At 40.8% G+C, this 13,288-nt stretch overlaps 1 protein-coding gene across 5 annotated transcripts in view; it reads right to left on the bottom strand.

Moving 5' to 3' along the window:
• The window catches only part of FGF13 (fibroblast growth factor 13), a 1,071,467-nt gene that overhangs the window by 818,776 nt on the left and 239,403 nt on the right, over positions 1-13,288 (bottom strand). The window contains exons 1-2 of one of the 5 annotated variants that reach the window (XM_069212427.1): positions 11,305-11,631; positions 10,663-10,833 (exon numbers count right to left, since the gene is read on the bottom strand). Coding sequence is in view for 2 of the 5 variants with exons in the window: in XM_069212435.1 (XP_069068536.1) it covers positions 10,663-10,711 (49 nt within the window). In the remaining 3 variants the exon portion in view is untranslated. Of the gene's footprint in view, positions 1-10,662; positions 10,834-11,304; positions 11,632-13,288 lie in introns of those variants that run through there. The other 4 variants (XM_069212435.1, XM_069212429.1, XM_069212434.1 and 1 more) reach the window with 4 other exon arrangements.

Here is a 13,288-nt window from a genome sequence, read left to right as displayed (position 1 = left end):
TCTGTGGACCTCTCCGTCATGACCAGATAACCACTGACGGCCTTTCGCATCATTTGCTGGTATTTTTAAACAAGATTTTAAAAATAATTCAAAACTCCAGTTCTACTGATTGAATTTTAGTTGTTTTATGACATTTTATTTATTACAAATTATCCTATTTTTCTAAATAAGTTTGTGATTTTTTTGTGCTGCGTTTTTACTTTATTACTGTTTGAGTACTGGATAAATACTTTAGCTATTGCCTCCAAGTCAAACCTAAATGCGTTTGTGCTAAGCTACCGGAGGGTTGAGTACATGCTTAGTTGGTGACTTTTGTGGCTCACCCTGACAAGCATTGTGATTTTTATTTGAGATAGATTCTCACCCCTCAAATAATTGTTCAGTTTCTTACAGCCCACATCACAGTTCCTATGGCAATAGTGTTTAGTCTTCAAGAATGTTTTGAAGAATAGGTATAAGCCTGTTCAGTCACAAACAGGTCCTACTTTTTGAAGGTTTGATCTTATAACCACTGTGTTTTATACTACGCATTATACAAAGAGTGAACAAAGGATCTTATACAAAAGATATGCAGCTGTGTACTGGACTGCATTACCCCCATGATGTTCATGTAGGCTTAGTAGGCACACTCATTAAATAGTGCACTGGAGTCTTTAAAGTCAGTGAGCATCTTTCACAGCTGCTGTTAAGACAAATTTCATTATGTCACAATGTCCAGTATCCTGACCCTTTTACCAAATGTCAAGCTACATCCATTAAGTAAAACCAAACTATCCATAATAGGTCTTACTGAAAATGTACTCAACATCTTGGCATTATTCTATAGTGGGAACACACACAAAAGACGTTAACCATCAATATTAGGAAAACTATGTTCACAGTATTGAAGCCGAAGTTAACCCTGAAGTTAACATTTAAAATGCCTTTCATTGCAATAAAGTGAGTCAATTATTACATAACCTGGCAGTATGATTTGGTGTCAAATTATCAATGACTGCGCACACTGTAAAAAGTATTTCCATCTAAAGCCAATATACTAGTGCAATCCTATGCTTTCCAGGAAATAAAATAACAAGCTAATTGAGCCATATATCACTGTGTAGGACATAGCTGGTTTCCAAGTACCAGAAAATACCTTCATGGAATGAATTGTATATCTTGGCCTAGGAACACTACTGATTCTTCTAGGATCCAAACATGGCATGCACAAAATCAAATATTACATTGCACTTGAACCCATCATACACTGGGTAGGTTGGGGGTTAGCCTCAGGCTTATCATCTTTTAAGAAAAATCCACGGAATTTACTAGGAAACTAAAAGTACATACTGTTACCATGGTTCAGGCATGTGGCCAAGATTCTTGCCGAAACAGGTTTCCTGAAAGCTTGGACCAATCCTAATTCCATGACTAATACAAGTCTTCAGTCAATCATGGAGCAGTACTGGGGTTACATCCAGAAGAATGTAGCTCACGTAGGGAAACTATTGTTGCAGTGCCTCAAAACTAAAATCTGGTACTGTCTATGAACCTTATTTTGATTATATATTTCCCAAAGCTAAAAGGACACTATGGGGGTTATTACAACTTTGGAGGAGGTGTTAATCCGTCCCAAAAGTGACGGTAAAGTGACGGGTATACCACCAGCCGTATTACGAGTTTCATAGGATATAATGGACTCGTAATACGGCTGGTGGTATATCCGTCACTTTACCGTCACTTTTGGGACGGATTAACACCTCCTCCAAAGTTGTAATAACCCCCTATATGTGAATTTCTAACAAGGAATTCTTCCAGCTCTGTCCTATGTTATAAACTGGACTAATGCCATAAGCACTATAAGTTTGTGCAATTGCACTATAGGAACAGAAGAAATAGTTACACAATTTATGCTGCTATGTGGTAAAACAATTCCTGCATGAAAATGTTATTTACAGCCCTTTACTCATCGAACACAGGGCCAGATGTTGCAAAGAGGTGCTGTTCCAATGCTACTGAATAGACATAAAAGCTGTAGTATCTGTAGTATCTTACATATGTATAGCATGACAAATTGTGAGGTCAATAGACTACCCAGTCTTAGGGCAAAACACTAGAAGTGAACTAAATTAAAAGCTATCCTTAGACTCTAGGCTGAGTGATTTTCTGTACATTTCAAATGTTTTGTCCAGTGTTTTTATAGTATGGCTTTTAAGCTGACACAATTAAAGACGTTTAGCCATGATAGATTAGGTCCTCTTGTCTTTGAGTGCACAGAAGTAGCAGTCTTTAAAATGCACTTGGTCCTACTCAAACACAAAACACAAGTGAGATAGTCACTGTAAAGTGATTAGATTGTTCTGAGGTATGATCTCTTAAAGCACAAAAGACAGGAACTCAGTCAATACCCAGGACATATTGTTTGGTGTCTAGGACAACAAATGTTCATGTTCATTTTGTCCTTGAAATACACAGGCTCAACCACCTGCAGCACAAACAATTTGGCTGCCAGTTTACATTACATTATGGAGCAAGGAAGTTCATTGTCTGCAGTTAAGGTACTATTTTGAGCGTGTATGTTAATGCTGTTGAAACGTGTATCTATGGTTCATTAAGGCAAATCCTTTTATATTAGGATGAGAGCTCTAAGTAAATGTTGTAAGCCTCAGACTGCGCTACTGACAGTGGTTCCATTATGAAAATGTATACAAACATTTACAAAGTATAAAAATATAAGGCTGCTTATAATGCTCCCATAATGCCCTATAAATAGATGTAAATATTTGCTGAATCTAGAAAGCAAGATTGAGGATTCTTTGTTTTCAAAATAAATTGTTCACAAAAAAATGCAACAAGGTAAAAAAAAAAATCCTAAACGTCTGTGGAATTTTAGGTACCATTTATTTGAAGCCTCACCTAGTAAAATGTATTGATATGTGCTAATATTTCTGAAAAGTATTCATAATGGAACATTAGAGTAACAGGTTTCAACAGGAGTGTGAAAAACATGAAAATAAACAAACACCGGGAAAGCCAAAAGGTCTGACATTAATGGTAAGCCTTTTAGTTTTGCCAATGTGTCTCTTGTTTTGACATGGTTTTTTAACTACTTCATAGTTGTGGGAGCTGTCAGGCCCTCACCATTATAACAAACATTGGCAAAAATAAAAATATTTTTTGTTCTCAGAAAGCACATGTTGCCACAATGCTTTTGGGACTGAATAAATGACTTTGTGTGCTGACATGCTCATTGTGAAAGACCATAATGTGATCACTCACAGTGAAGCCAGGCAATAGACAGACAAGGAGACAGAATTTTAAAAGCCTTGGTTAACACCAGACCTAATTAGGGGCCCAATTCTTAAAGAAAGTCACAAAAGTGCACCCAGGCATATGTCTTTGCATTAGTGCAGATCTACAGCTTGCATGAATTCACAAGAATTTACAGAAGTAGGCCAAGAAATTGTACTCCTTTAAAATATTTGTAAACTGCATTTTAGCACGAGTAAATATGCATGTGTAGATTTTCTCATACAAAAATCTGTTGAGTGTTCACACGTTCACTCTTCCTCCAACCACTTTTATTCCCAACCACTGAAAAAAAATTATTTATGGACTTGTCAAGGGTAAAGTTCCAACCTTTCTCAGTATGGGAAAAGATTAGAGAAGAGCTGACAAAAACTACTAAAACATGCATGTTAGTAGGCCTGCACAGACCCAAAGGGCTTACAAAGCCTGAAACTATTAGTTACCACTATCTCCAGATATGCAGATCTGCAGAAAGGTGTCAATATAAGGGAATTGCTAATATCAAAAACCTACATTAGTACGATTCCTGGGATTATCAGAGAGGCTATAATCAGAGTTCTTATATAATGTATTGCTGCCATAATTTTTTACATGGTAAGTAGATTTATGAAGCAACCTGTACCATGGACGATTTGACATTTTATTAAATTTCACACCCCTGCTTTGCAAACCTTGAATCTCCTGTGGTATGCTGTGCCTAACAAATTCTCAAAAATATTTTGTTAATTTATATGAACAAGAGTTGCTTATATAAAACAATCTTCACCCATCCAGGTTTCAGAACTTTGTACCATGCATCACAAATCAGTTTGTCTTAATTGTTAAAAACAGTACTGCACATTTTGTGCAATATCTGAAACTTGTGATTAAGTGACTGAGCCCATCAGTTGTTAGAGGGATGCTTAAAAATAAATCTATTATGGATGAACAGGATGCCTGGTTCAAATACATGAAAGTAAACAAATAAAATACTCTGATTTGTATAGCGCGGCTAGTAACCTGTGAGGGTAACCAGGCTCTATCCATAGGCATGGGGAGATTAGGTGACTTGCCCAGAATCACAGAATGTTGAGTTGATGCAGAGACTTGAACCAGGATCCCCAGCTCAATGGTTGGTGGCTTTGGCCGTTATTTCACATCCTTTCCCCTTGAATGTGCTTCCCAAAATTCCAACAGAAAAAAAAATTTCAACACAAAGAGAGAAAAGTGGAGAGACATAATTTCCCAACCTGGCTGCTAGGTGTAAAAAGAGGAACTAACAGGCAAGGTGGAAACAGAATTTGAAAGCACTGTTGCCAGACCGGACTTTTTATAACAATTTCTGGTTTGGTCTGCTAGTTAAAGTGGGATCCCAACCAATTTGGGAAAATGGGAAGGATGCACACCTGAGTAAAGAACGTTTGAATTTCTTGTTTCATACTTCTTTCACAAACGTGGTAAATTGCTTCTCCTCTACAGAACTGTTTCGGGTCAGTATAAAGGTAAATGTTTTATGAACAACTTTACACTAAAACAACATTCGTATATAGAATATTCCAACTTCAATGTTTTCTATAAAAGAACAAAGGTATTTCACAGACAAAGTCACCAGTTTCCTAAATAAAGTACAGTTTCTGATTTGCTCCATTAGTATATGAAGAAATAAAATGGAAGCAGTTTAAAAGTGCTAAACAATTCTAATGATGCTCCTCTCGTAATAAAAGTACAGATTGTCAATGCCACAAGAATTCCTATAGGTTATTGAAAGTAAAGTGCATATTATACTGCTTGTGCAGTGTGCACATTGTCTTTTAGTAGTGGCATCCAATTTTTGGGTGTTCAATACCCTCAGTGTATCATAGTTCGACAATAAAAGAACATTCACACAATGTATGTACTAAATGTATTTGTGAATGTGACTGGGCTACGTTGTAATGGAGATTTTATTGTTTTAATATCCCTGCCTTGAGAAAACCTAGCGGCTGTAACATCCTGACGAACTGGATTTAAAAACACTGTTGGATTGTATCGTATCTGAATGATAATAACCACAGAATAAACTGTTACATGATCATTGGAGGATTGGCACACTGCTGCAAAGTACAGACAAGGAGAAAATAATCCCAAACAAACAATGTCTGCTAATGAATGTATTTGACATAAGCAAGAATGCATTTCCAAGCACAATAACAAAAAATAGCCTTTAAGGAAAACAGAATAGACGGAGGGTTAGTTATTATCAAGATTCGAGTAGTGTAATTGCTCCTTTCATTCATCAAGCATGAATTCCTAGGTAGAAGTTTTTAACTCCGCGGAGCACAGCCCTTCAGATGCCAAAAAACAGCGTACACGTCACAGAGCTGTTTGATTGTTGAGTGACCCGGTAAGCCCTTCCTTTCTATGCAGCAATATCCACTGTAACTAGTGCTGGTGTCTTGATTTACAAGTTTCCTAAATGAAAGCCCCTTGATGTCAGATAATCAGTATTTGGATTAATAACTGATGCATTGGTCACACAAATAATAATTGGTAATTTGAAATCTTAATATGCACACAAAATCCAAGACACAACGTTTTGAAAACGTTTTGTCTGCCCTACTTTTACAGATGGCTGTTTTACATTGTAAACAATATTGATACATGTTAGCCTTTCCAGAGTTGGATGCTGGATTCGCATTACCATGCAGATTCAAAATGAAAGTCGTAAATCCCAAAATCCACAGCATATGACAATATGTTCTGGAAATGTACTACTGGTTACCCAATTCGCAAATATTTCAAGGGGAAAGGGTGTATGTGTTGATTTTCTAACCCAGTGTGCACACGGTAAATTTATTCTGCACTTTATGCATGCATAAGATTCAGAAATTTGTGAAGTTCAATTTCTTTTTTTGAAGAACGGTGGTTTGTTTCGTTGGGACACATTACAAGCTATCTGGTAATTGGTGGTGGAGATACAGAAGAAGGGTGGGAGCGCGGACTGTGAGACAGAGGAATGCAGGGTCTTAACAGCACACAGGCCTGTGCTTTTAAATCTTCTGGTGGACAGGCGTCACTTTTGTTTTTTAGCCTACATGCACACAATGTTCCCAGATTCAAGAACCCAAGAGGGTTTTTCACTCTCTTCATAGTACATCACTTACAGGAATCTCAAACAAAAATAAAATATGTGCATAAAAAATCACAACTATTGTTAGAGGGGGAGTGACCTTTATAATTAACCACGCTACCAAGTGAGGGCTAGGGGTCAGCGTCATACCAAAGGCAATCTCACCCGGGATTTAATATTAAAAAGTTAATATTATCACGACAGACTGGGTGAGGAAAGAAATCCCTAACATTCAACCAGTTTGTGCATTAGTACTTACTGTCAATGACATGATGGCAGGAGAGTACAGTATAAGCCATCCCAACCTCTTGCTCCCCCAGTTGGCGAGTTATAGATTTGATTTCTAGTCATTCATGTTTCCTGATTACGTGGTTTTAGTTTGGATGACCATTATATGAATTCAAAATTAGTCTGATATATACACAATCCGGTAGAGGAGCGATGATTCTACAGTGAAACTAATAAGTCGTTTAAATATTTGGGCTTTTCTTAACTGGGACAGGTAGTTGGATAGTTCATTTACGATCTGTGACACGTACGTGGTTGACAACTACAAACATGTTAAAAAAATGTGATCAAACTCCTGGGCCTACCACATAGCGACAATTCTGAAGGCTTACATTGGAAAAAATATATATACAAACGTCTAACTCACTCATGTTTTGTAAACACTACACATGCATGTTTTAATTACATGTGCTGGTGTTTGTGCAGAGCCATTAAGAAATCCACGAATGTGCTGATATGCCTACGTCCCAAATATACATGGAAAACACTTGTGGGAGCAGATAAATATATGTGCAAAGGTGCTCACGATTATGAAAATATTTTATTTCGATGCTTGAGAATTACATATTGTTAAAAGTGCAAATTAACTCTAGTATTCATACAATGCGTTTGTTTTACACAAGTATAAATGACAAGTATAAATTAGAGAAGTTAAAGCTCTTCCTGTGATTTTGATTGGTATATTTAATTATGGTCATGCCATATCTCATCCTCGTTTGCCAGAATACTAGACTGTTTTTCTGACGGTAACAAATAATAAATGTGTACAAGAAAATGATTCCCAGAGTAGTCCTGTCACTTCTGCACACTGTACAATATGCATTTGCCAAAACAGAACAGAAGGTTTGCCGGTAACAACACACACAAGAGAGCTGTTTAACAGGGAAAGGAAATGCTTCAAAATGCCAATGCAACGCACCATGATAGAACTGGTCCTTTTCATTTGTAAAATCTACAGTTTCCACTCTTGGGATTCAAACCCTATCAGCTTCAATGAGATGCTGAATTCCACATTCTGCAGGATTTCCTAGACATTAGCTCTAAAACACACACTGCAGCTTTGAAAAGTGAGAATAACATGCCTTACAAGAGATTCAATATATATATATATATATCTCGGAATACGTTATATTTCAGGAGACAATAAGTAATAACGGCAAATTAAAATGTATATATTTCATACACAACACAAAGCCTTCTTTTCTTCATAGCGTTGCTGTGCTTTTTGTTTCAGATGGTTATGTTGTGTTAAATATATCCACTGAGCACTAAGCCACTCACGCTGAGTGTGCTGCTAAACACAGATTGTGTAAAACAGGTGGACATGGCAGTTCATATACCTCTTTTGGAACCAGCACGTGTGCCAAAGGTAACCGGAAGTGTCAGGGGGGATATTTTGGAATGTTCTGCCAAAGGGAGCCCAACGGAGTAGAGTTATCTAAAGGCCATACCCTGAATGTCGCAAAATGTCTAATTATCACACATGTATGTATTTAACTGCTTTGTAAAGCACTGGCTTATAATAGGAACCACTTCCTAGCACTTTTACAATATGTTTTATTGTCTATAGTGGAATATCCAATGTCGGCCTGTTGTAAATTAAACAGCCCATTTCGCACTGGCAGCCATATTTTAGAGATGGTTATAAGCTCTGGTTAGAAAGTGAGTGTGTTATTTATACTCCAACCTGCAGCGTGCATTGCTGACTCGCCATGAGACTTATGCTGCAGAATGGGATACCGTGTATTCTGTTCGTACAACAAGCAAAACACGGTGTCTACACATATGTGTGTTGTGTTACAGTTTGAGGACAACTGATGTATGGTGGGGGGAGTTGGTCTTACAAACTATAAGGACACAAGAGGTCTGCAGTGGAATGTCATTGTCGCTATTATAGTTACCGCTACCCCACACGCTTCCTCATACATTATTATAGTTAGAATGGATGCAGTGTGTTCCAATTCCAATTCAGTCAATATTGCATTGATACAAATAATGGGATGGTTGTTGACTATGTGTCCCGTACATTTCAAAACATCTAATGGTTCTGTTAGTGATGCACTAATCAAAACAGATGAAAGACATTAACGCCTTCGGTGTGTGGTTCAATATGCTTCGATACTATTATGTCACATGACATGCAAAACATATTTTATTTTATTCCACTGTTGCTAATTCGTTACTGTTCCTCGTCTGCTTCCGTCAATGACGTCAGCGTAGAACCCATCTACTCTGAAGGAAGTATGACACGGTTTAGCAACCAGTGACTAACTCAGCATGAGAGAAAGGGGATTGAGTGCAGTTCCTACCGAGTACAGAACGTTCGAGAAGTTGCTTTCCAGGCACATGGCATAGGCTATCTTCTATAGGACTGTGTGTTTTTTTTTGCTACTAACAACCCCTTGATCTGCGTAAAATTGCTTAAGATTACAACAAATCAGGCAGAACAATTTCATATCGGTTTACATTGCATTTACATAGTGCTTACTATACATTGCATTTACATAGTGCTTACTATCCCCGACGAGTCGTTGTTTCTAATATATGTTTTTTTAACAACCCCCTTTCCAGGGATCGCTCAAGAACTTTCGAAAATGCCATTAGCTGGACTGGCGATGCACTGCGGTGCTCACAGAGGGGGTGCAGAGGAGGCAAACAGTCGCTCAATCAATCATAACAAGGAAGGAAGATCTCAACTACAAAAGTCAACCACGTTGTCGGAATAAGGAACTGTCCAGGCGCACGAGATTCGATGTTCAGAACACATGTTCAGGTCAAAAGAAACAAACATGCACATGCTCGTGTAAGACTCGCAGGCTTAAACCAGACATCAGTGGAGCAATGGCAGGAAAATGCTCTAACATAAAGCGCTGCGGGGGTTGGGGAGTATTCGTGTTGATTATCAACAGTTAATCACTTGGAACTGTAATACCAATGCGGGTGTCCACATGATCACGTGACAGTGTCAGCTAAGGGGCGCGAAGCACACGGGGTCCCTGTCGATACCGGCAGACTGAGACCAGGGTGGGCACCTTGTAGAGCGTCAAGAGGGCCGGGTGGCTCTCGTGAGATAAACAGCGACTTCCGGGAGCCCTCCCTCACAGCTCTAGGACAGCACGTGGAGCTCAATGTTTTTATTCCCATATATCAGCAGGCAGACTGCAGCCTGGGGCAGCAGACGGCGCTGTAAATCAGGACTGAGGGGCGGGGGCTGTGCTTGGGTGTCAGTGTAGGCTTATAACCCTCTGCAGATGGTGTCACCCCTGGACACTACTCTGACCTGCACTGCCTAGGAGGCGGACTCCAGCCTTGCGACCCACCTGCCCTCCCTGCACTCCGTTGTCGCCATGGTAATTGTTACCCAGATTACATCCAGCAGTAGACTGGCGGATTGCGCTGCGCCTGTGACAGGGGAAGGAAGGCAGGGCATCTCCAGAACGCCTCCCGTCGATGCTGGGGTCGCCCCCGCCCCCCTCCTGGTGCATGAACCCTTGTTGTAGCATAGGGGACTGGGGGTGCCTGCCTACACAATTGATCTCTCAGCAGTAGTGTTGCTGAGCGTCACCAGTACGTAGGAAGGAAGGGGCCTCTACTATGCGTTGACTACTGCGTCGTATTCTTTGTTATGCTTCTCGGTTCTGAGCATGGCTGGCAGGCTCCCGTGTTCCCAGACAATAATACCTGATACTACTCCTCGTGAGTGAAATTAACTTTTAGGTGCGCCCCAGAGACTTCGAGCCCCGCACACGGGGGATTTGACTCAGTATTATTCTTTGCACATGCTCCAGCGTTACTAACACACCCTGCGCCTCCCTGGAACCCTGTCTAGCGCTCCAGTGAAAGCACCTGGGATTGCCAGAAAACTGATGCAGGGAGGACGACGTAACGCACCAGATATTAACCATCAAAGAACAACACATGGGCACATCAACAAGGCTGATTTCAGAAGGACACCTATCGCACACTCAGGTGTAATCGAAGACAGTAGCGTTGCTTACCCTTGGAAGCATCTTTCTCTTCTTTGGGCTTCACCACCTTTCCACTCATAGATCCCAGTTTGCTCGTAAACAATCCCAAGTGAGCGTGAAGCCTTTTCGGATCAGGCTGGTGTGAATCTGTCGGTCAGTCCAGAAGGTATGTGATCTTCAGCGGCGTTCCACTGCTGCTGCCTGCGGGAGAACAGACACGGGTGAGGGGTGAACCAGAGAGAAGGATGAAGGTTGTACGCGCTCCCTGCCTGACGGCTGGCTTCCTAGCGCCGAGATCTCATCGCATCTCAAAGAGGTGGGGGATGCCTATCTTTCCTCTTTGCTAACCAATGGCACTCCATTTCCAACTGTCACAGCCTCATCAGCACTTAAAGGAGTAGGAGCAGACTAGGAAATAAATAGCAACACGGGGGACACTACGCCAGCCTTCCATTCCTAGATGCGTTTCCCTTTAACTCGCAAACAAAAGGCTGTTGAATTAATCTCACACGAAAGGGGTGATCGCCTGCTCATTGTGTGTCTGATAATAAACGAGCACTGGTTACACTGCATCTCCCCTTCAATTTTAATCCCAAACCTCAGAGCTGGAATAGCGCAGAACAGGTGACAGAGAACGCGAGTAGACCCAGTGCGACCTGCTGCGCCTCTTACCTTTGTTCCTTCGCACAGATAAGCGTGGCTTTAGCCAGAGATGCTAGCACACGCAATGCACTACACTAAGCAGCAAGCTCGGGGTATACGGACTGCCTGCTATGCTAACGCCAGTCCGAAGGGAGCGTGGCGACGTCAGAAGAGACGGGTCTGGAAATGAGCTGCAAATAACCCCGAGACTCCCTCTGCCAGAAATAGAGGGAGACCCGCCTCCTCCTAGATCCGGCCGGTCTCGCGCGGGGCACGGGCGGCCGCAGGGATACAAACACACGCGCAGCCGTTGGACCCGCCACACAGACGTACACCCGGTAACAAAGGCGTTAGTCCACCAAGCGCCCACACAATAATTACATGTCACGTGCACACGGAAAGCACAGGGGTACACGCTCGATTAGTCACCAGAGCAATCATGGCATCATTCTCAGAATCACACCTATAGCACCCATGTATACCTTCAGTACCACGTAGGTTGAGGCATAGTCGACCTGTGCCCCTCTAATAATCCCAGAATATGCAATGCTCGGTCGGGGATATGGGCGGTACGTGCATTCCCGACACACTAGCAAGGAAACAGCTTCTTCCTCAATCACATACGACTGCACCATTTCGACTATAGCAAGAGATGTGCACACACTGTACAAAAGGATGCCCTACCGCATCGAGTTTATTACAGGTGATAATCTGTTAGTACTCAGTTAGGGGTCAGGACTTTCGTTCCATCACAGAGTGGAAAGTAAGCTCATAGGTATTAGGTTATCACGTGATACACACTTTAGGGTGACCACTTCCCTCCAGGTCATCAAGCATCCAATTCTGCAGCTCTGTGTAGTAGCCTTATGTATTGTGAGTGTCGCAGTATTCTTCTGTTTCAATTTAACTAAGTATACTAAGACACCTGAAATCAGTGGTTTGTAGGACTTGATAACGCGTCCAGCCCTTATAAATTACCTGTACCTGGACACGTTGGAGGTCGGTGAACCTTTTAGCCAAGTTGGGCTCTCCCCATCCTTGAATAGTCGGGTTATTTAAATCAATAATCAATAACTGTTGTACGCGATAGCCAATACTCGATTAGTAGATCAAAATAACACATCAGGGATCAATAACAGTTGATATTTCGACGCACCATGACCTTTCAGTCATGAATAACCACACCGGTTTATTCAAAGTTAGTGAATTTATTTCTCTATATTAACAAAGCTAATACAATGTATATAAGTCTCAAAACCAAATTATATATGTATACGAACATTACTAGCTGTTCATAGCGGCGGAAGAAACGCAGTATACGAAATATCTGAATGATAGTACATTCAGTTATGGCAATACAAATCACTAATATAAGCAACTGAATTTGACTAATTTCATACATCGGTCAGCATGACAAGATTTCAATTCAACATGGGGCATCAAGTTCATACCTCGACTAACCTCTAACTAGCATTGGCATGTGGGGCTTCATGCAAAACAAATTTAGTCAACACAAATTTGGAAAACTTCTAGCTTGGGCCCTATCAAAATAGCAGTTGGTACCTAAAAGGAAAAACACAATGCATAATACAATTATCCTTTCATATTTACCAATTACAATCAGCATTCAAGAAAGTCTTCGTCCTTCAGGTACCGGTTTGATCAGCATGGGGCAGAGTTTCAAAAGGGCAAAGTTGAGGGCAAGTTTCCTTGCGGCGGCAAGGTAAGTAGGGCAAAATTACTGCATGGGCAAGACAGGGCAAATTAAAGTTAAAGTCTCTAGGGTGAGAATTCTTAAAGTCTCTTTCTCTCGAATAGAAAAAAGGGCATCAGCGTGTCGTCCAAAATGGAGTCTGGCATCTGGCTTCATATTGGCATCAAGGAAAAATGGCTTACTTCTCTTTGTCCAGTGGGTTTAAGTAAGAAACGTTCCAAATTCTGCAGGGTCTTCCATTGGAGGGTTCATAGGTTGGCTTCAAATTGTCCAATGAAAATTGTCTTTTTACTAGCGCTC

This window comes from Pleurodeles waltl, chromosome 2_1 (genome assembly GCF_031143425.1).
Source record: "Pleurodeles waltl isolate 20211129_DDA chromosome 2_1, aPleWal1.hap1.20221129, whole genome shotgun sequence".
NCBI lineage: Eukaryota > Metazoa > Chordata > Amphibia > Caudata > Salamandridae > Pleurodeles > Pleurodeles waltl.
Note: the sequence above shows the minus strand (reverse complement) of the source record. Positions and strands in the feature narration are given on the sequence as shown.